General features: G+C 45.4%; 2 protein-coding genes and 2 long non-coding RNA genes across 4 annotated transcripts; all 4 read left to right on the top strand.

Moving 5' to 3' along the window:
- The first annotated feature begins 435 nt into the window (after nt 1–435).
- Nucleotides 436–6,563, top strand: LOC148159559 (uncharacterized). The gene is made up of 3 exons (XM_088006691.1): nt 436–1,014; nt 1,099–1,412; nt 6,174–6,563. The coding sequence occupies exons 1-3, from the start codon at nt 601–603 to the stop codon at nt 6,406–6,408; spliced, it is 963 nt and encodes a 320-aa protein (XP_087862817.1). The 5' UTR covers nt 436–600; the 3' UTR covers nt 6,409–6,563.
- LOC148159560 (uncharacterized) lies at nt 3,532–4,233 on the top strand. Its single transcript, XR_015763128.1, has 3 exons — nt 3,532–3,690; nt 3,809–4,018; nt 4,135–4,233. It is a non-coding gene; the product is annotated as an uncharacterized LOC148159560 (long non-coding RNA).
- Nucleotides 6,564–11,872: 5,309 nt separating the features above from the next.
- Nucleotides 11,873–12,574, top strand: LOC148159558 (uncharacterized). Its single transcript, XR_015763127.1, has 3 exons — nt 11,873–12,031; nt 12,150–12,359; nt 12,476–12,574. It is a non-coding gene; the product is annotated as an uncharacterized LOC148159558 (long non-coding RNA).
- A 3,912-nt stretch (nt 12,575–16,486) lies between these two features.
- On the top strand, nt 16,487–23,101 carry LOC148159557 (uncharacterized). Its single transcript, XM_088006690.1, has 4 exons — nt 16,487–16,636; nt 17,280–17,624; nt 17,709–18,024; nt 22,747–23,101. The coding sequence occupies exons 1-4, from the start codon at nt 16,487–16,489 to the stop codon at nt 22,944–22,946; spliced, it is 1,011 nt and encodes a 336-aa protein (XP_087862816.1). The 3' UTR covers nt 22,947–23,101.
- The last annotated feature ends 343 nt before the right edge of the window (nt 23,102–23,444 follow it).

The following is a 23,444-nucleotide window of genomic DNA, read 5'->3' as shown; positions in this document are numbered from 1 at the left end:
AGAAATGGCATGATATCTATCAGAAGGTAAAGTGAAGTCACTGTTTCATTCACTTGTGTGTGTAGATATGTTTATAAAAAAGGACAGACTTGAGTAGCTGTCATTAATAAGATTATGTTACACTGTTTCAGATAGAAAAATGCCCCATGCAAGTTCGGGGACAGACCACCCTTTTTGGAGCGTCTGTCACTTGTGACTGTGGCTTTCACACTGTTAAAGTAAGCTGGTTTAAAATAATATCTAATAACAATCACTTCTTAGTCAAATTTGAAGCTATGTCTTGTCTCTTGCAATTCTGGTGAATGGTGACTTTTATACTTAAAATATCTTTGTTTTGGTAGCCTGCACTGCAGCCTCCTTCTGCACCTCCTTCTTTGACCCCACAGTCTGTGGGTTCACAATCTAATTCTGGAGATACAGCAACAGCCACCCGCTGTTTCCTGAGGTCCCCTCCATCTTTGTCAAGGGTAAATGTTCTTGTTTGTTTGCTCAATACTTTATATTATTGATTCTGTCTTGGCAACAAACTATAATAGTTTTTGAACAAAACATTTTCTTGTGCTTATTTTGATGTAGTGATTTATAAAGTATATACTTCACATGATTGTACATTTCTCGTTTCAGTTCACTAAGTCCTATTTTGGGGGTTCTCTTTCGGATTCAGTGAAGCCAAACTTGGTGGCCCGGAAGACACCGAGTCCCTCTCCATCCTCTGTGAGGAGCCCAAGTCCCTCTCCATCCTCTGTGAGGAGCCCAAGTCCCTCTCCATCCTCTGTGAGGAGCCCAAGTCCCTCTCCATCCTCCGTGAGGAGCCCAAGTCCCTTTCCATCCTCCGTGAGGAGCCCAAGTCCTTCTCCATTCTCTGTGAGGAGCCCAAGTCCCTCTCCATCCTCCGTGAGGAGCCCAAGTCCCTTTCCATCCTCCGTGAGGAGCCCAAGTCCTTCTCCACCCTCTGTGAGGAGCCCTAGTGTTGCTCCATCCTCCCAGACACACTCCGGCAAGACAGTTGCATCTGTGAGTACAGCATTGTATATTCATTAAAGTGAAGCAGTTCTAAGATATCTGTTTTCAAACATATTTATGTTCTGTTGTTTTTAGGAACAGCCTTCAACGTCTCTGTTACAACCAGCTGCAGGTGATAATGCAGCTTCTTTCTGGTTGCCGAGTGAGATGAGGAAAACCATCCCTGTGCAGGATCAAAGATGGATCTCAAATACCCTCTTTAAATCTGGCAAACTGCGCCCAGATTTAAAGCTGTGGTACGAGCCTCCTGCGCCGGCCCTCATTTACCATCAGGTGCCAACACCTGAGAGGTTTTTTTCACATCGGCTCCTCGTATGGATGCCCTACCATCAGTGGAAGGTCAGGGTGTTCTGCAAAACTTGTGGGAATCATCTTACAGGTGCTGGCATCCACAAGAGGGCTCGGAAAGTCCTGGATATTGATAGGTATTACCTCCTTGTGACGGAGACACTCAGGTGCAGCGGGTGTAATCTCACGTATCTATCAACATCCCAGAGCATCCGAGACCAGCTGGACTTGCCGCACCAGAAACTATTTCGGCTCATCCTCACCCAAAAGTGAGTAAAACATTTAGTAAAATGCTAACTGAAGGAATGAAGATATTACATTACATGCAAATGTAACTGCAAAATAAATACTTTGTTAATCTGCCTTCCAGGTATGCTTGTGACATACGAGTGATCAGGCTGATGAGAGACAGGACACAGGGCAACAGTTCAGCACGGCTGCTGAAGCAGCTGAAAGAAAACCACGGGGAGGAGTGGCTGAACAGGTTGGGGCACTATCTGGAGGAGTGCGCTAACTTTGTAAATAGACCCAGCCTTTTCCCTGTGGTGTGCCAGGAGCCCCCAGAACCAGCTGACATCCCCACTGATCGCTGGTTGTTGTCAGTGTATGGCAGAGATATTCTGTCACGCATAGAACACATAAAAGCCAGCATCACCTCCACCTTGGGGACAGTTCTGAAGCTGGACTCCACCAAAAAGGTTAGTAACCATGTAATGATAATCGTCAAGTTAAAACAGCAAATGGTACATTTGTGAGTGCATTTACTATCTCCACCCAACTGGCACACACATCACAGAGAATCAAGCGCACCCCTCCCTTTCAATCAGGCCTATCTGAAGTCTATAAGGTAACTTGGCACACCTGTGCTCACAATGATCTCTTCAGACAAAGAGCCTCAGCTTCAAGCTTCCACAAAGACACCACTGGTAGGAACTGGACATTATGCACAGTTTATATCATTTAATCTGCATTCAGAAGACCAAATTAGCCTTGGTGATGAAATGGGATTTATGTGTGTGGAATGTAGTTTGTTTGTTCATTCACTGTTCACTTAAAAGTAGATTAACATTACCTGGAAAACTAGTTCATTAGTTCATTGTGATCTGTAATTGATTTTGTTTCATTTGTTTGTAGGTTTTCAACCTGCTCTGTGACTCTCTGTGACTACTTCTGCAAAATCATGGTGGTCTTACACTGTTAATTGAACTAATCTAAAGACAAAAAGAAAAGATGAATAAAAGATGTCGCTGAAATGAGTGGTTCCTGCATTTCTTTGAGGGAAGCAAGCTTTTTCAAGTTTGGGCAGAAGCTGAGGTGGTTTAAAGAGAGCAAAAAACTTGACAATAATAATATTGATTATTATATCCTACTTGGAAAAAAAGTTGTACACTACTAAATTTAAAACGCTAATAATTTTAAAAATGTTTGGGATAACTTTTTTTCTGTTTCACAAACAATTAAACTTGTGAAAAGTTTATTGTTCTAAGTACATTGAAAATGTTATGAAATACACAGCCGACAGTGGTTTCTGTAGACATGAGAAACGGCAAGATTTAATTCCACACTTTCTATTGTAGATCACCAAAAAGCTGGCTGGCCACAGCAAAGGAACGGCTCTGTGGGTGTCGTCAGTCAGCAATGAGCTGGGCCAAATATTGAATAGTGTCCTGACTGTCCAGGAGGGTCCAGGACTGGACAAAATGGCTGCAGGACTGATGGAGCGGTACCGCCAGGCTGGGGCTGCACCTCCAAAGGTGCTGTATGTGGACTGTGGCTGCTGTGTTAGTGAAGGCCTCAGCAAGCTGCAGGCCAGGTTTGGAGGGTGGCCAGATATTTACATTCGCCTGGACATTTGGCACTTTATGCGGAGGCTGGCTGTTGGTTGTACCACGGATGCCCACCCTCTGTATCCTGCTTTCATGCGGGCACTGTCCTCCTGCATTTTTGAGTGGGATGCAGGGGACCTTGACCTTCTTCGACGAGCGAAAGAAAGGCAGCTCCAGCAGGAACAGAGGCCAGGTATAACCAACACCATGGTGGACAGGCAGATAACCAAGAAGGAGTTGAGTAATTTCTGTCGTAGGAGGACACGGGGAGAGGACATCACTACTGTCCTTATTGAACGACTGCTGGAGGAGCTGACTGGTCCAAAAGGGAGAGATTTGATGGGGGTTCCCTTACTGGATGAAGTCAGGATAAAACACATCTGGGGTGTCCAAAAACGGCATGTGAAATGCATTCAGGATGTTGCAGGGATTCAGTTGTACACTGAGGTGGGCAGTGTCAACAAGAGCGGAATCAAGTTGACACGTTATCGCTGTTCACGAGGCTCTACATCCCTGGAGTCATTTCATTGTCATTTAAACAGGTTTATTCCAGGTAAGTCGCTTTCTAACATGACTACAATACTTTACTGTATATTTTTTGCAAAACTGGATCAACCAGTATTGTTTCAAAGACATTAATATGATGTGTTGTTTTTTTCCTTTTTTTACAGGAACCAGTGCAAACTTACTGAATTTCCAGCTCTACCTCCTGGAAGGCCTGAATAGATGGAATCAGGATCGGGGTTCTGCAGCAGTGACCAACAAACCATCGTCTCTTCTGACATATGCTGGAGACATGACTCAGTCCATAAATCAGAACAGCTTGAAGGTGCTGGGACGAGAGTACGTCCCACAATTTATGCCCCCTTCAAAGTACACAGGTACAAATGAAATATGTGAAGGATAAACAGTTTAAGATAAACTATAGTATAAAAAAATCAATAATATGTAACATGTTTTGGAATGTTTTACTATCAATATGTTTGATTTTCCATAGGTGAGCTACTGGGTGTTGACTACCTTCTAAGTCAAACAGGAAAGCCACTGAAACCCCAGCCTGACTCAGAAGAGACAGATGTTCTGCTGGAAGATGTGGAGGCTAATGTAGCAGAGGAAGATGAAGGCTTTGTGGACGAAGAAGCTTTGGACTTTCTAGTATCAGAGCTAGACGATGAGACCCTTTTCTCAGCTACATCACAGCTCGAATCCTCCACCCAGCCTGCTCCCTCCACCCAGCCTGCTGCCTCCACCCAGCCTGCTGCCTCCACTCAGCCTGCTGCCTCCACCCAGTCTGCTGCCTCCACTCAGCCTGCTGCCTCCACCCAGCCTGCTGCCTCCACCCAGCCTGCTGCCTCCACCCAGCCTGCTGCCTCCTCTCAGTCTGCTGCCTCCACCCAGCCTGCTGCCTCCACCCAGCCTGCTGCCTCCACTCAGTCTGCTGCCTCCACCCAGCCTGCTGCCTCCACCCAGCCTGCTGCCTCCACTCAGTCTGCTGCCTCCACCCAGCCTGCTGCCTCCACCCAGCCTGCTGCCTCCACTCAGTCTGCTGCCTCCACCCAGCCTGCTGCCTCCACCCAGTCTGCTGCCTCCACTCAGTCTGCTGCCTCCACCCAGCCTGCTGCCTCCACCCAGCCTGCTGCCTCCACCCAGCCTGCTGCCTCCACTCAGTCAGCTGCCTCCACCCAGCGTGCTGCCTCCACCCAGCGTGCTGCCTCCACCCAGCGTGCTGCCTCCACCCAGCGTGCTGCCTCCACCCTGTCTGCTGCCTCCACCCAGCCTGCTGCCTCCACCCAGCCTGCTGCCTCCACTCAGTCAGCTGCCTCCACCCAGCGTGCTGCCTCCACCCAGCGTGCTGCCTCCACCCAGCGTGCTGCCTCCACCCTGTCTGCTGCCTCCACCCAGCCTAACATTGCTGAGCCTATGTCAGAGGTGGGCATTCATAGTAAGCTGTAGAATTGAAGAAAAATTTAATAAAACTTCAAATAACTTCAACATTATTTATGTTTTCTCAGGGTTTAGATGAGGCCGGTGTACCAGGCCTGGACAAAGTTGACAGCTTGGCTGAGTATCTGGTGGAGCTAAGGAGCAAAACCTCACTGGTGCTGACCAACCAGGAGGTCAGTAACATGCATTGTTGCTTGCTGCAGACATGCACACGCCTTTCACCTCACTTGCATATTGTTGTCCTAATGTAAAATTGTTTTATTTTCCTGTTTAGGTGAGCTGCATTGTTGCTCTGTGGCAGAACCTGCTGGAGTTTGATAAACAGAGAACGATATTTGCTGCAAGACATCAAGAAAGATTGAACACTGGGAGGTTTCGGTCCCCCAAGAAGAGGCAAGAATTTACTCCTGGGGTTGAGAGTGTAAAGAGGCATGCTCTAACCACTCCAGCCCCATCTGCCCAATGGCCAGACTGCTGCCGCTTGGTGGAGACCATCTTTGTCCGACTGTGCAATATCCATCGTAGTCCAAAGAAAAGAGGAGCAGGCACAGTCTCCAGGTGGGATTTGATCCTACAAGACTATAGAAAGATCAGGCAGCTCGTTCTGGCGAATGGAGCTGTGATGGGGCAGACACATTTGCAGCTAGTGGATGTTAGCTACACCACCCTGGTTCAGTGGCATAACAGAAGGGTCAAAAGGCAAGAGACCGCTGTGGTACTTCAAGGGCTAAACCTTCCCAGCCAGTTTTCTGTAGCTGCTGACCCGCTTCTGCCTGCAAATATACGCCCGCATTACGGCGTACCACATTCAGGGCCACTGCATACATATAGGCTACCATCCAACACTGTGGGGCAGTCAAAATTAAAAAGAAAGCTACAATTCACTGATGGGACAAATCCATCAGGACAGCGGCAGCTTCTCCCTGCCCCACCCAAAAGGCCTCAGCTAGTGGCAATTACTCCAATGGCACCACAGGGATCTGTTATCCTCACTACCCAACAGCAACAGAGTTTGTGGAACCTCTCCACCCCTCCTCCACATGCTTATCCTGTGGCCCCTGCTCTGGCCCCTGCTCTGGCCCCTGCTCTGGCCCCTGCTCTGGCCCCTGCTCTGGCCCCTGCTCTGGCTCCCAGAGCAGCCCCTGCTCAACCTGGTAGAGAACCTCGAAAATTGACTCGCAAAGTTTTGCACAACACATGCAAAAAATGCGGGCAGTTTAGAATAGCTGAAACAGGACACAGCCAATATAGAGGGCAAATTTACTGTCCCTCTAATGAAAGTCTCACTAAAGAGCAGTGGCTGGAACAAATTAAAAAGAAAAAATAAACATTTTCTTTATTTTAAATAACTTCACTGTATATAAGTTTTATTTAGTTCATAGTGTGTTTATTTTGTTTTGGGTTAATGATACAGATATTTATTCTTATTGTCATTGTGTACACAAAGTAATTCAACAAACCATACAGTAAAAGGATTTAAGTCCTTCAGCAAACCACAAATTTCTTGGTTAAGAAAAAGAAATGGGAGACTTCAATGGAAATGTGTTGCATCCAAATGCTACAATGTTTTGGGACTAACTAAAAATGTTTAATTCACTGTCTTAATTGTTGAATAAATATTTGGTTCTTTTAAACCGATAAGGTCTATGGTCTTTTGTGAGTAAATATTAGCTGCTTCAAATTCTGAATTATTGGTAATTTAAGCATACACTAGAAAAAAGATATCATTCACTTCACTCAAAGTACTTTAGGAAAGACACTTGCAATTTTAGTTTCAGTCACTGTTTTGCTGTGAAAAATGAAAATAAGCACTGGGTATGATTAAGGACATTAAAATATACATCAAGTATATAGTATACAGTATAATTTCACACATTAATTTGAATATATCAGAATAAAAAAGCAAAATTAATTAAGCAATTCAAAGTTTTAAAAAGAAAGCCTTTTATGACAAGTGTTGGGTTTTAGTTTACAGTACTACACTATCTGTACAAAAAAGCATTTAAAATGTTTTCAAGATACAAAAAAACAGCCGTTACTTCATAACACTTAAACATTAATTGTGGGAAATCTTTTCACTAAAACATAGTATGGCGACTGGTAGGATCGAACTCGCGACTCTGGGATCGGCCTCACTCTTCCCCTTTCTTCTCCCCCCCCTTTCTTCCCCCTTCCTTCCTTTCTTCCCCCCCCAAGCAGACTATTGTTCCCCAGCTTTAGCTCTACTTCGCTCACATTAGTCGGTGTTTCTCCTCCAATGGCGCTTGCCCCTCTCCATTCTCACATTGAACGGTTTAGCCAATGTCGTACCGCCTCATAATGGACCGAGCCTATCAATGTCCGCGCTCACAATGGAAATCGGCCAATCACCGTGGCGACATGCGAACCTATCAATGTCCGCGCTCACAATGGAAATCGGCCAATCACCGTGGCGACATGCGAACCTATCAATGTCCGCGCTCACAATGGAAATCGGCCAATCACCGTGGCGACATGCGAACCTATCAATGTCCGCGCTCACAATGGAACATTGCCAATCACCGTGGCCCCTCCCTCCCTCAGACGCCCTCACGCCCCCCACAAACAAAACAAATTTCGAATTTTATTTTTAAAAATAAAAACCGTTGGAAGATTCTGAAAGTCAGATGTCAGTAGCCTAGCTTCGTTGAAGAAGGATTCGTCATCACATCATTGATCTCTCGACCTAAACGATCTTGCTGTGAGTACCCATTAATATTGTTTATTGTCTGTTGTCGTTCAAACAGATTTCGTATTTATAATTGTACATCAGCTAAAATAATATATTGTGGGTTAAATAAAAGGGCGACATAATGATGTCATGTTCTGAGTGCAAGAGTAAGGACACATTTTATTTTATAATATAGTAGTAACATTTTAAGTTAAAATGTAAATGCATACATAGATATCAACCTATATATAGACCAACCTCGATCGATCGATCGATCGATCGAGGTTTATAGTTTTTTTTTTTTTTACCTCATCATAATTAGCACAGAAAACTATGGCTTTGATTTTACTTTTAAATGCTTTTATGTCATACCCATTGTTAGTTGTGCACAAAGTGCATCATTAGTTTATGGAATTTGATTCTGCTAATTCCCAATGTTATCTTCAGATGAGCACCAAGCCAAAGAGCCACAAAGGTATGGGGGATGGGGAGTGGATGGCAAGGCTTAAGGCATTTGCCAGCACTGGGGTTTGGCCTTCCAATGCAGGGAATAGACCAGCCCCAAGGCAGAAGAAATGGCATGATATCTATCAGAAGGTAAAGTGAAGTCACTGTTTCATTCACTTGTGTGTGTAGATATGTTTATAAAAAAGGACAGACTTGAGTAGCTGTCATTAATAAGATTATGTTACACTGTTTCAGATAGAAAAATGCCCCATGCAAGTTCGGGGACAGACCACCCTTTTTGGAGCGTCTGTCACTTGTGACTGTGGCTTTCACACTGTTAAAGTAAGCTGGTTTAAAATAATATCTAATAACAATCACTTCTTAGTCAAATTTGAAGCTATGTCTTGTCTCTTGCAATTCTGGTGAATGGTGACTTTTATACTTAAAATATCTTTGTTTTGGTAGCCTGCACTGCAGCCTCCTTCTGCACCTCCTTCTTTGACCCCACAGTCTGTGGGTTCACAATCTAATTCTGGAGATACAGCAACAGCCACCCGCTGTTTCCTGAGGTCCCCTCCATCTTTGTCAAGGGTAAATGTTCTTGTTTGTTTGCTCAATACTTTATATTATTGATTCTGTCTTGGCAACAAACTATAATAGTTTTTGAACAAAACATTTTCTTGTGCTTATTTTGATGTAGTGATTTATAAAGTATATACTTCACATGATTGTACATTTCTCGTTTCAGTTCACTAAGTCCTATTTTGGGGGTTCTCTTTCGGATTCAGTGAAGCCAAACTTGGTGGCCCGGAAGACACCGAGTCCCTCTCCATCCTCTGTGAGGAGCCCAAGTCCCTCTCCATCCTCTGTGAGGAGCCCAAGTCCCTCTCCATCCTCTGTGAGGAGCCCAAGTCCCTCTCCATCCTCCGTGAGGAGCCCAAGTCCCTTTCCATCCTCCGTGAGGAGCCCAAGTCCTTCTCCATTCTCTGTGAGGAGCCCAAGTCCCTCTCCATCCTCCGTGAGGAGCCCAAGTCCCTTTCCATCCTCCGTGAGGAGCCCAAGTCCTTCTCCACCCTCTGTGAGGAGCCCTAGTGTTGCTCCATCCTCCCAGACACACTCCGGCAAGACAGTTGCATCTGTGAGTACAGCATTGTATATTCATTAAAGTGAAGCAGTTCTAAGATATCTGTTTTCAAACATATTTATGTTCTGTTGTTTTTAGGAACAGCCTTCAACGTCTCTGTTACAACCAGCTGCAGGTGATAATGCAGCTTCTTTCTGGTTGCCGAGTGAGATGAGGAAAACCATCCCTGTGCAGGATCAAAGATGGATCTCAAATACCCTCTTTAAATCTGGCAAACTGCGCCCAGATTTAAAGCTGTGGTACGAGCCTCCTGCGCCGGCCCTCATTTACCATCAGGTGCCAACACCTGAGAGGTTTTTTTCACATCGGCTCCTCGTATGGATGCCCTACCATCAGTGGAAGGTCAGGGTGTTCTGCAAAACTTGTGGGAATCATCTTACAGGTGCTGGCATCCACAAGAGGGCTCGGAAAGTCCTGGATATTGATAGGTATTACCTCCTTGTGACGGAGACACTCAGGTGCAGCGGGTGTAATCTCACGTATCTATCAACATCCCAGAGCATCCGAGACCAGCTGGACTTGCCGCACCAGAAACTATTTCGGCTCATCCTCACCCAAAAGTGAGTAAAACATTTAGTAAAATGCTAACTGAAGGAATGAAGATATTACATTACATGCAAATGTAACTGCAAAATAAATACTTTGTTAATCTGCCTTCCAGGTATGCTTGTGACATACGAGTGATCAGGCTGATGAGAGACAGGACACAGGGCAACAGTTCAGCACGGCTGCTGAAGCAGCTGAAAGAAAACCACGGGGAGGAGTGGCTGAACAGGTTGGGGCACTATCTGGAGGAGTGCGCTAACTTTGTAAATAGACCCAGCCTTTTCCCTGTGGTGTGCCAGGAGCCCCCAGAACCAGCTGACATCCCCACTGATCGCTGGTTGTTGTCAGTGTATGGCAGAGATATTCTGTCACGCATAGAACACATAAAAGCCAGCATCACCTCCACCTTGGGGACAGTTCTGAAGCTGGACTCCACCAAAAAGGTTAGTAACCATGTAATGATAATCGTCAAGTTAAAACAGCAAATGGTACATTTGTGAGTGCATTTACTATCTCCACCCAACTGGCACACACATCACAGAGAATCAAGCGCACCCCTCCCTTTCAATCAGGCCTATCTGAAGTCTATAAGGTAACTTGGCACACCTGTGCTCACAATGATCTCTTCAGACAAAGAGCCTCAGCTTCAAGCTTCCACAAAGACACCACTGGTAGGAACTGGACATTATGCACAGTTTATATCATTTAATCTGCATTCAGAAGACCAAATTAGCCTTGGTGATGAAATGGGATTTATGTGTGTGGAATGTAGTTTGTTTGTTCATTCACTGTTCACTTAAAAGTAGATTAACATTACCTGGAAAACTAGTTCATTAGTTCATTGTGATCTGTAATTGATTTTGTTTCATTTGTTTGTAGGTTTTCAACCTGCTCTGTGACTCTCTGTGACTACTTCTGCAAAATCATGGTGGTCTTACACTGTTAATTGAACTAATCTAAAGACAAAAAGAAAAGATGAATAAAAGATGTCGCTGAAATGAGTGGTTCCTGCATTTCTTTGAGGGAAGCAAGCTTTTTCAAGTTTGGGCAGAAGCTGAGGTGGTTTAAAGAGAGCAAAAAACTTGACAATAATAATATTGATTATTATATCCTACTTGGAAAAAAAGTTGTACACTACTAAATTTAAAACGCTAATAATTTTAAAAATGTTTGGGATAACTTTTTTTCTGTTTCACAAACAATTAAACTTGTGAAAAGTTTATTGTTCTAAGTACATTGAAAATGTTATGAAATACACAGCCGACAGTGGTTTCTGTAGACATGAGAAACGGCAAGATTTAATTCCACACTTTCTATTGTAGATCACCAAAAAGCTGGCTGGCCACAGCAAAGGAACGGCTCTGTGGGTGTCGTCAGTCAGCAATGAGCTGGGCCAAATATTGAATAGTGTCCTGACTGTCCAGGAGGGTCCAGGACTGGACAAAATGGCTGCAGGACTGATGGAGCGGTACCGCCAGGCTGGGGCTGCACCTCCAAAGGTGCTGTATGTGGACTGTGGCTGCTGTGTTAGTGAAGGCCTCAGCAAGCTGCAGGCCAGGTTTGGAGGGTGGCCAGATATTTACATTCGCCTGGACATTTGGCACTTTATGCGGAGGCTGGCTGTTGGTTGTACCACGGATGCCCACCCTCTGTATCCTGCTTTCATGCGGGCACTGTCCTCCTGCATTTTTGAGTGGGATGCAGGGGACCTTGACCTTCTTCGACGAGCGAAAGAAAGGCAGCTCCAGCAGGAACAGAGGCCAGGTATAACCAACACCATGGTGGACAGGCAGATAACCAAGAAGGAGTTGAGTAATTTCTGTCGTAGGAGGACACGGGGAGAGGACATCACTACTGTCCTTATTGAACGACTGCTGGAGGAGCTGACTGGTCCAAAAGGGAGAGATTTGATGGGGGTTCCCTTACTGGATGAAGTCAGGATAAAACACATCTGGGGTGTCCAAAAACGGCATGTGAAATGCATTCAGGATGTTGCAGGGATTCAGTTGTACACTGAGGTGGGCAGTGTCAACAAGAGCGGAATCAAGTTGACACGTTATCGCTGTTCACGAGGCTCTACATCCCTGGAGTCATTTCATTGTCATTTAAACAGGTTTATTCCAGGTAAGTCGCTTTCTAACATGACTACAATACTTTACTGTATATTTTTTGCAAAACTGGATCAACCAGTATTGTTTCAAAGACATTAATATGATGTGTTGTTTTTTTCCTTTTTTTACAGGAACCAGTGCAAACTTACTGAATTTCCAGCTCTACCTCCTGGAAGGCCTGAATAGATGGAATCAGGATCGGGGTTCTGCAGCAGTGACCAACAAACCATCGTCTCTTCTGACATATGCTGGAGACATGACTCAGTCCATAAATCAGAACAGCTTGAAGGTGCTGGGACGAGAGTACGTCCCACAATTTATGCCCCCTTCAAAGTACACAGGTACAAATGAAATATGTGAAGGATAAACAGTTTAAGATAAACTATAGTATAAAAAAATCAATAATATGTAACATGTTTTGGAATGTTTTACTATCAATATGTTTGATTTTCCATAGGTGAGCTACTGGGTGTTGACTACCTTCTAAGTCAAACAGGAAAGCCACTGAAACCCCAGCCTGACTCAGAAGAGACAGATGTTCTGCTGGAAGATGTGGAGGCTAATGTAGCAGAGGAAGATGAAGGCTTTGTGGACGAAGAAGCTTTGGACTTTCTAGTATCAGAGCTAGACGATGAGACCCTTTTCTCAGCTACATCACAGCTCGAATCCTCCACCCAGCCTGCTCCCTCCACCCAGCCTGCTGCCTCCACCCAGCCTGCTGCCTCCACTCAGCCTGCTGCCTCCACCCAGTCTGCTGCCTCCACTCAGCCTGCTGCCTCCACCCAGCCTGCTGCCTCCACCCAGCCTGCTGCCTCCACCCAGCCTGCTGCCTCCTCTCAGTCTGCTGCCTCCACCCAGCCTGCTGCCTCCACTCAGTCTGCTGCCTCCACCCAGCCTGCTGCCTCCACCCAGCCTGCTGCCTCCACTCAGTCTGCTGCCTCCACCCAGCCTGCTGCCTCCACCCAGTCTGCTGCCTCCACTCAGTCTGCTGCCTCCACCCAGCCTGCTGCCTCCACCCAGCCTGCTGCCTCCACCCAGCCTGCTGCCTCCACTCAGTCAGCTGCCTCCACCCAGCGTGCTGCCTCCACCCAGCGTGCTGCCTCCACCCAGCGTGCTGCCTCCACCCAGCGTGCTGCCTCCACCCTGTCTGCTGCCTCCACCCAGCCTGCTGCCTCCACCCAGCCTGCTGCCTCCACTCAGTCAGCTGCCTCCACCCAGCGTGCTGCCTCCACCCAGCGTGCTGCCTCCACCCAGCGTGCTGCCTCCACCCTGTCTGCTGCCTCCACCCAGCCTAACATTGCTGAGCCTATGTCAGAGGTGGGCATTCATAGTAAGCTGTAGAATTGAAGAAAAATTTAATAAAACTTCAAATAACTTCAACATTATTTATGTTTTCTCAGGGTTTAGATGAGGCCGGTGTACCAGGCCTGGACAAAGTTGACAGCTTGGCTGAGTATCTGGTGGAGCTAAGGAGCAAAACCTCACTGGTGCTGACCAACCAGGAGGTCAGTAACATGCATTGTTGCTTGCTGCAGACATGCACACGCCTTTCACCTCACTTGCATATTGTTGTCCTAATGTAAAATTGTTTTATTTTCCTGTTTAGGTGAGCTGCATTGTTGCTCTGTGGCAGAACCTGCTGGAGTTTGATAAACAGAGAACGATATTTGCTGCAAGACATCAAGAAAGATTGAACACTGGGAGGTTTCGGTCCCCCAAGAAGAGGCAAGAATTTACTCCTGGGGTTGAGAGTGTAAAGAGGCATGCTCTAACCACTCCAGCCCCATCTGCCCAATGGCCAGACTGCTGCCGCTTGGTGGAGACCATCTTTGTCCGACTGTGCAATATCCATCGTAGTCCAAAGAAAAGAGGAGCAGGCACAGTCTCCAGGTGGGATTTGATCCTACAAGACTATAGAAAGATCAGGCAGCTCGTTCTGGCGAATGGAGCTGTGATGGGGCAGACACATTTGCAGCTAGTGGATGTTAGCTACACCACCCTGGTTCAGTGGCATAACAGAAGGGTCAAAAGGCAAGAGACCGCTGTGGTACTTCAAGGGCTAAACCTTCCCAGCCAGTTTTCTGTAGCTGCTGACCCGCTTCTGCCTGCAAATATACGCCCGCATTACGGCGTACCACATTCAGGGCCACTGCATACATATAGGCTACCATCCAACACTGTGGGGCAGTCAAAATTAAAAAGAAAGCTACAATTCACTGATGGGACAAATCCATCAGGACAGCGGCAGCTTCTCCCTGCCCCACCCAAAAGGCCTCAGCTAGTGGCAATTACTCCAATGGCACCACAGGGATCTGTTATCCTCACTACCCAACAGCAACAGAGTTTGTGGAACCTCTCCACCCCTCCTCCACATGCTTATCCTGTGGCCCCTGCTCTGGCCCCTGCTCTGGCCCCTGCTCTGGCCCCTGCTCTGGCCCCTGCTCTGGCCCCTGCTCTGGCTCCCAGAGCAGCCCCTGCTCAACCTGGTAGAGAACCTCGAAAATTGACTCGCAAAGTTTTGCACAACACATGCAAAAAATGCGGGCAGTTTAGAATAGCTGAAACAGGACACAGCCAATATAGAGGGCAAATTTACTGTCCCTCTAATGAAAGTCTCACTAAAGAGCAGTGGCTGGAACAAATTAAAAAGAAAAAATAAACATTTTCTTTATTTTAAATAACTTCACTGTATATAAGTTTTATTTAGTTCATAGTGTGTTTATTTTGTTTTGGGTTAATGATACAGATATTTATTCTTATTGTCATTGTGTACACAAAGTAATTCAACAAACCATACAGTAAAAGGATTTAAGTCCTTCAGCAAACCACAAATTTCTTGGTTAAGAAAAAGAAATGGGAGACTTCAATGGAAATGTGTTGCATCCAAATGCTACAATGTTTTGGGACTAACTAAAAATGTTTAATTCACTGTCTTAATTGTTGAATAAATATTTGGTTCTTTTAAACCGATAAGGTCTATGGTCTTTTGTGAGTAAATATTAGCTGCTTCAAATTCTGAATTATTGGTAATTTAAGCATACACTAGAAAAAAGATATCATTCACTTCACTCAAAGTACTTTAGGAAAGACACTTGCAATTTTAGTTTCAGTCACTGTTTTGCTGTGAAAAATGAAAATAAGCACTGGGTATGATTAAGGACATTAAAATATACATCAAGTATATAGTATACAGTATAATTTCACACATTAATTTGAATATATCAGAATAAAAAAGCAAAATTAATTAAGCAATTCAAAGTTTTAAAAAGAAAGCCTTTTATGACAAGTGTTGGGTTTTAGTTTACAGTACTACACTATCTGTACAAAAAAGCATTTAAAATGTTTTCAAGATACAAAAAAACAGCCGTTACTTCATAACACTTAAACATTAATTGTGGGAAATCTTTTCACTAAAACATAGTATGGCGACTGGTAGGATCGAACTCGCGACTCTGGGATCGGCCTCACTCTTCCCCTTTCTTCTCCCCCCCCTTTCTTCCCCCTTCCTTCCTTTCTTCCCCCCCCAAGCAGACTATTGTTCCCCAGCTTTAGCTCTACTTCGCTCACATTAGTCGGTGTTTCTCCTCCAATGGCGCTTGCCCCTCTCCATTCTCACATTGAACGGTTTAGCCAATGTCGTACCGCCTCATAATGGACCGAGCCTATCAATGTCCGCGCTCACAATGGAAATCGGCCAATCACCGTGGCGACATGCGAACCTATCAATGTCCGCGCTCACAATGGAAATCGGCCAATCACCGTGGCGACATGCGAACCTATCAATGTCCGCGCTCACAATGGAAATCGGCCAATCACCGTGGCGACATGCGAACCTATCAATGTCCGCGCTCACAATGGAACATTGCCAATCACCGTGGCCCCTCCCTCCCTCAGACGCCCTCACGCCCCCCACAAACAAAACAAATTTCGAATTTTATTTTTAAAAATAAAAACCGTTGGAAGATTCTGAAAGTCAGATGTCAGTAGCCTAGCTTCGTTGAAGAAGGATTCGTCATCACATCATTGATCTCTCGACCTAAACGATCTTGCTGTGAGTACCCATTAATATTGTTTATTGTCTGTTGTCGTTCAAACAGATTTCGTATTTATAATTGTACATCAGCTAAAATAATATATTGTGGGTTAAATAAAAGGGCGACATAATGATGTCATGTTCTGAGTGCAAGAGTAAGGACACATTTTATTTTATAATATAGTAGTAACATTTTAAGTTAAAATGTAAATGCATACATAGATATCAACCTATATATAGACCAACCTCGATCGATCGATCGATCGATCGAGGTTTATAGTTTTTTTTTTTTTTACCTCATCATAATTAGCACAGAAAACTATGGCTTTGATTTTACTTTTAAATGCTTTTATGTCATACCCATTGTTAGTTGTGCACAAAGTGCATCATTAGTTTATGGAATTTGATTCTGCTAATTCCCAATGTTATCTTCAGATGAGCACCAAGCCAAAGAGCCACAAAGGTATGGGGGATGGGGAGTGGATGGCAAGGCTTAAGGCATTTGCCAGCACTGGGGTTTGGCCTTCCAATGCAGGGAATAGACCAGCCCCAAGGCAGAAGAAATGGCATGATATCTATCAGAAGGTAAAGTGAAGTCACTGTTTCATTCACTTGTGTGTGTAGATATGTTTATAAAAAAGGACAGACTTGAGTAGCTGTCATTAATAAGATTATGTTACACTGTTTCAGATAGAAAAATGCCCCATGCAAGTTCGGGGACAGACCACCCTTTTTGGAGCGTCTGTCACTTGTGACTGTGGCTTTCACACTGTTAAAGTAAGCTGGTTTAAAATAATATCTAATAACAATCACTTCTTAGTCAAATTTGAAGCTATGTCTTGTCTCTTGCAATTCTGGTGAATGGTGACTTTTATACTTAAAATATCTTTGTTTTGGTAGCCTGCACTGCAGCCTCCTTCTGCACCTCCTTCTTTGACCCCACAGTCTGTGGGTTCACAATCTAATTCTGGAGATACAGCAACAGCCACCCGCTGTTTCCTGAGGTCCCCTCCATCTTTGTCAAGGGTAAATGTTCTTGTTTGTTTGCTCAATACTTTATATTATTGATTCTGTCTTGGCAACAAACTATAATAGTTTTTGAACAAAACATTTTCTTGTGCTTATTTTGATGTAGTGATTTATAAAGTATATACTTCACATGATTGTACATTTCTCGTTTCAGTTCACTAAGTCCTATTTTGGGGGTTCTCTTTCGGATTCAGTGAAGCCAAACTTGGTGGCCCGGAAGACACCGAGTCCCTCTCCATCCTCTGTGAGGAGCCCAAGTCCCTCTCCATCCTCTGTGAGGAGCCCAAGTCCCTCTCCATCCTCTGTGAGGAGCCCAAGTCCCTCTCCATCCTCCGTGAGGAGCCCAAGTCCCTTTCCATCCTCCGTGAGGAGCCCAAGTCCTTCTCCATTCTCTGTGAGGAGCCCAAGTCCCTCTCCATCCTCCGTGAGGAGCCCAAGTCCCTTTCCATCCTCCGTGAGGAGCCCAAGTCCTTCTCCACCCTCTGTGAGGAGCCCTAGTGTTGCTCCATCCTCCCAGACACACTCCGGCAAGACAGTTGCATCTGTGAGTACAGCATTGTATATTCATTAAAGTGAAGCAGTTCTAAGATATCTGTTTTCAAACATATTTATGTTCTGTTGTTTTTAGGAACAGCCTTCAACGTCTCTGTTACAACCAGCTGCAGGTGATAATGCAGCTTCTTTCTGGTTGCCGAGTGAGATGAGGAAAACCATCCCTGTGCAGGATCAAAGATGGATCTCAAATACCCTCTTTAAATCTGGCAAACTGCGCCCAGATTTAAAGCTGTGGTACGAGCCTCCTGCGCCGGCCCTCATTTACCATCAGGTGCCAACACCTGAGAGGTTTTTTTCACATCGGCTCCTCGTATGGATGCCCTACCATCAGTGGAAGGTCAGGGTGTTCTGCAAAACTTGTGGGAATCATCTTACAGGTGCTGGCATCCACAAGAGGGCTCGGAAAGTCCTGGATATTGATAGGTATTACCTCCTTGTGACGGAGACACTCAGGTGCAGCGGGTGTAATCTCACGTATCTATCAACATCCCAGAGCATCCGAGACCAGCTGGACTTGCCGCACCAGAAACTATTTCGGCTCATCCTCACCCAAAAGTGAGTAAAACATTTAGTAAAATGCTAACTGAAGGAATGAAGATATTACATTACATGCAAATGTAACTGCAAAATAAATACTTTGTTAATCTGCCTTCCAGGTATGCTTGTGACATACGAGTGATCAGGCTGATGAGAGACAGGACACAGGGCAACAGTTCAGCACGGCTGCTGAAGCAGCTGAAAGAAAACCACGGGGAGGAGTGGCTGAACAGGTTGGGGCACTATCTGGAGGAGTGCGCTAACTTTGTAAATAGACCCAGCCTTTTCCCTGTGGTGTGCCAGGAGCCCCCAGAACCAGCTGACATCCCCACTGATCGCTGGTTGTTGTCAGTGTATGGCAGAGATATTCTGTCACGCATAGAACACATAAAAGCCAGCATCACCTCCACCTTGGGGACAGTTCTGAAGCTGGACTCCACCAAAAAGGTTAGTAACCATGTAATGATAATCGTCAAGTTAAAACAGCAAATGGTACATTTGTGAGTGCATTTACTATCTCCACCCAACTGGCACACACATCACAGAGAATCAAGCGCACCCCTCCCTTTCAATCAGGCCTATCTGAAGTCTATAAGGTAACTTGGCACACCTGTGCTCACAATGATCTCTTCAGACAAAGAGCCTCAGCTTCAAGCTTCCACAAAGACACCACTGGTAGGAACTGGACATTATGCACAGTTTATATCATTTAATCTGCATTCAGAAGACCAAATTAGCCTTGGTGATGAAATGGGATTTATGTGTGTGGAATGTAGTTTGTTTGTTCATTCACTGTTCACTTAAAAGTAGATTAACATTACCTGGAAAACTAGTTCATTAGTTCATTGTGATCTGTAATTGATTTTGTTTCATTTGTTTGTAGGTTTTCAACCTGCTCTGTGACTCTCTGTGACTACTTCTGCAAAATCATGGTGGTCTTACACTGTTAATTGAACTAATCTAAAGACAAAAAGAAAAGATGAATAAAAGATGTCGCTGAAATGAGTGGTTCCTGCATTTCTTTGAGGGAAGCAAGCTTTTTCAAGTTTGGGCAGAAGCTGAGGTGGTTTAAAGAGAGCAAAAAACTTGACAATAATAATATTGATTATTATATCCTACTTGGAAAAAAAGTTGTACACTACTAAATTTAAAACGCTAATAATTTTAAAAATGTTTGGGATAACTTTTTTTCTGTTTCACAAACAATTAAACTTGTGAAAAGTTTATTGTTCTAAGTACATTGAAAATGTTATGAAATACACAGCCGACAGTGGTTTCTGTAGACATGAGAAACGGCAAGATTTAATTCCACACTTTCTATTGTAGATCACCAAAAAGCTGGCTGGCCACAGCAAAGGAACGGCTCTGTGGGTGTCGTCAGTCAGCAATGAGCTGGGCCAAATATTGAATAGTGTCCTGACTGTCCAGGAGGGTCCAGGACTGGACAAAATGGCTGCAGGACTGATGGAGCGGTACCGCCAGGCTGGGGCTGCACCTCCAAAGGTGCTGTATGTGGACTGTGGCTGCTGTGTTAGTGAAGGCCTCAGCAAGCTGCAGGCCAGGTTTGGAGGGTGGCCAGATATTTACATTCGCCTGGACATTTGGCACTTTATGCGGAGGCTGGCTGTTGGTTGTACCACGGATGCCCACCCTCTGTATCCTGCTTTCATGCGGGCACTGTCCTCCTGCATTTTTGAGTGGGATGCAGGGGACCTTGACCTTCTTCGACGAGCGAAAGAAAGGCAGCTCCAGCAGGAACAGAGGCCAGGTATAACCAACACCATGGTGGACAGGCAGATAACCAAGAAGGAGTTGAGTAATTTCTGTCGTAGGAGGACACGGGGAGAGGACATCACTACTGTCCTTATTGAACGACTGCTGGAGGAGCTGACTGGTCCAAAAGGGAGAGATTTGATGGGGGTTCCCTTACTGGATGAAGTCAGGATAAAACACATCTGGGGTGTCCAAAAACGGCATGTGAAATGCATTCAGGATGTTGCAGGGATTCAGTTGTACACTGAGGTGGGCAGTGTCAACAAGAGCGGAATCAAGTTGACACGTTATCGCTGTTCACGAGGCTCTACATCCCTGGAGTCATTTCATTGTCATTTAAACAGGTTTATTCCAGGTAAGTCGCTTTCTAACATGACTACAATACTTTACTGTATATTTTTTGCAAAACTGGATCAACCAGTATTGTTTCAAAGACATTAATATGATGTGTTGTTTTTTTCCTTTTTTTACAGGAACCAGTGCAAACTTACTGAATTTCCAGCTCTACCTCCTGGAAGGCCTGAATAGATGGAATCAGGATCGGGGTTCTGCAGCAGTGACCAACAAACCATCGTCTCTTCTGACATATGCTGGAGACATGACTCAGTCCATAAATCAGAACAGCTTGAAGGTGCTGGGACGAGAGTACGTCCCACAATTTATGCCCCCTTCAAAGTACACAGGTACAAATGAAATATGTGAAGGATAAACAGTTTAAGATAAACTATAGTATAAAAAAATCAATAATATGTAACATGTTTTGGAATGTTTTACTATCAATATGTTTGATTTTCCATAGGTGAGCTACTGGGTGTTGACTACCTTCTAAGTCAAACAGGAAAGCCACTGAAACCCCAGCCTGACTCAGAAGAGACAGATGTTCTGCTGGAAGATGTGGAGGCTAATGTAGCAGAGGAAGATGAAGGCTTTGTGGACGAAGAAGCTTTGGACTTTCTAGTATCAGAGCTAGACGATGAGACCCTTTTCTCAGCTACATCACAGCTCGAATCCTCCACCCAGCCTGCTCCCTCCACCCAGCCTGCTGCCTCCACCCAGCCTGCTGCCTCCACTCAGCCTGCTGCCTCCACCCAGTCTGCTGCCTCCACTCAGCCTGCTGCCTCCACCCAGCCTGCTGCCTCCACCCAGCCTGCTGCCTCCACCCAGCCTGCTGCCTCCTCTCAGTCTGCTGCCTCCACCCAGCCTGCTGCCTCCACTCAGTCTGCTGCCTCCACCCAGCCTGCTGCCTCCACCCAGCCTGCTGCCTCCACTCAGTCTGCTGCCTCCACCCAGCCTGCTGCCTCCACCCAGTCTGCTGCCTCCACTCAGTCTGCTGCCTCCACCCAGCCTGCTGCCTCCACCCAGCCTGCTGCCTCCACCCAGCCTGCTGCCTCCACTCAGTCAGCTGCCTCCACCCAGCGTGCTGCCTCCACCCAGCGTGCTGCCTCCACCCAGCGTGCTGCCTCCACCCAGCGTGCTGCCTCCACCCTGTCTGCTGCCTCCACCCAGCCTGCTGCCTCCACCCAGCCTGCTGCCTCCACTCAGTCAGCTGCCTCCACCCAGCGTGCTGCCTCCACCCAGCGTGCTGCCTCCACCCAGCGTGCTGCCTCCACCCTGTCTGCTGCCTCCACCCAGCCTAACATTGCTGAGCCTATGTCAGAGGTGGGCATTCATAGTAAGCTGTAGAATTGAAGAAAAATTTAATAAAACTTCAAATAACTTCAACATTATTTATGTTTTCTCAGGGTTTAGATGAGGCCGGTGTACCAGGCCTGGACAAAGTTGACAGCTTGGCTGAGTATCTGGTGGAGCTAAGGAGCAAAACCTCACTGGTGCTGACCAACCAGGAGGTCAGTAACATGCATTGTTGCTTGCTGCAGACATGCACACGCCTTTCACCTCACTTGCATATTGTTGTCCTAATGTAAAATTGTTTTATTTTCCTGTTTAGGTGAGCTGCATTGTTGCTCTGTGGCAGAACCTGCTGGAGTTTGATAAACAGAGAACGATATTTGCTGCAAGACATCAAGAAAGATTGAACACTGGGAGGTTTCGGTCCCCCAAGAAGAGGCAAGAATTTACTCCTGGGGTTGAGAGTGTAAAGAGGCATGCTCTAACCACTCCAGCCCCATCTGCCCAATGGCCAGACTGCTGCCGCTTGGTGGAGACCATCTTTGTCCGACTGTGCAATATCCATCGTAGTCCAAAGAAAAGAGGAGCAGGCACAGTCTCCAGGTGGGATTTGATCCTACAAGACTATAGAAAGATCAGGCAGCTCGTTCTGGCGAATGGAGCTGTGATGGGGCAGACACATTTGCAGCTAGTGGATGTTAGCTACACCACCCTGGTTCAGTGGCATAACAGAAGGGTCAAAAGGCAAGAGACCGCTGTGGTACTTCAAGGGCTAAACCTTCCCAGCCAGTTTTCTGTAGCTGCTGACCCGCTTCTGCCTGCAAATATACGCCCGCATTACGGCGTACCACATTCAGGGCCACTGCATACATATAGGCTACCATCCAACACTGTGGGGCAGTCAAAATTAAAAAGAAAGCTACAATTCACTGATGGGACAAATCCATCAGGACAGCGGCAGCTTCTCCCTGCCCCACCCAAAAGGCCTCAGCTAGTGGCAATTACTCCAATGGCACCACAGGGATCTGTTATCCTCACTACCCAACAGCAACAGAGTTTGTGGAACCTCTCCACCCCTCCTCCACATGCTTATCCTGTGGCCCCTGCTCTGGCCCCTGCTCTGGCCCCTGCTCTGGCCCCTGCTCTGGCCCCTGCTCTGGCCCCTGCTCTGGCTCCCAGAGCAGCCCCTGCTCAACCTGGTAGAGAACCTCGAAAATTGACTCGCAAAGTTTTGCACAACACATGCAAAAAATGCGGGCAGTTTAGAATAGCTGAAACAGGACACAGCCAATATAGAGGGCAAATTTACTGTCCCTCTAATGAAAGTCTCACTAAAGAGCAGTGGCTGGAACAAATTAAAAAGAAAAAATAAACATTTTCTTTATTTTAAATAACTTCACTGTATATAAGTTTTATTTAGTTCATAGTGTGTTTATTTTGTTTTGGGTTAATGATACAGATATTTATTCTTATTGTCATTGTGTACACAAAGTAATTCAACAAACCATACAGTAAAAGGATTTAAGTCCTTCAGCAAACCACAAATTTCTTGGTTAAGAAAAAGAAATGGGAGACTTCAATGGAAATGTGTTGCATCCAAATGCTACAATGTTTTGGGACTAACTAAAAATGTTTAATTCACTGTCTTAATTGTTGAATAAATATTTGGTTCTTTTAAACCGATAAGGTCTATGGTCTTTTGTGAGTAAATATTAGCTGCTTCAAATTCTGAATTATTGGTAATTTAAGCATACACTAGAAAAAAGATATCATTCACTTCACTCAAAGTACTTTAGGAAAGACACTTGCAATTTTAGTTTCAGTCACTGTTTTGCTGTGAAAAATGAAAATAAGCACTGGGTATGATTAA

Source organism: Poecilia mexicana, unplaced genomic scaffold (assembly GCF_051168715.1).
Source record: "Poecilia mexicana isolate PSO_F unplaced genomic scaffold, ASM5116871v1 scaffold_6, whole genome shotgun sequence".
NCBI lineage: Eukaryota > Metazoa > Chordata > Actinopteri > Cyprinodontiformes > Poeciliidae > Poecilia > Poecilia mexicana.
Note: the sequence above shows the minus strand (reverse complement) of the source record. Positions and strands in the feature narration are given on the sequence as shown.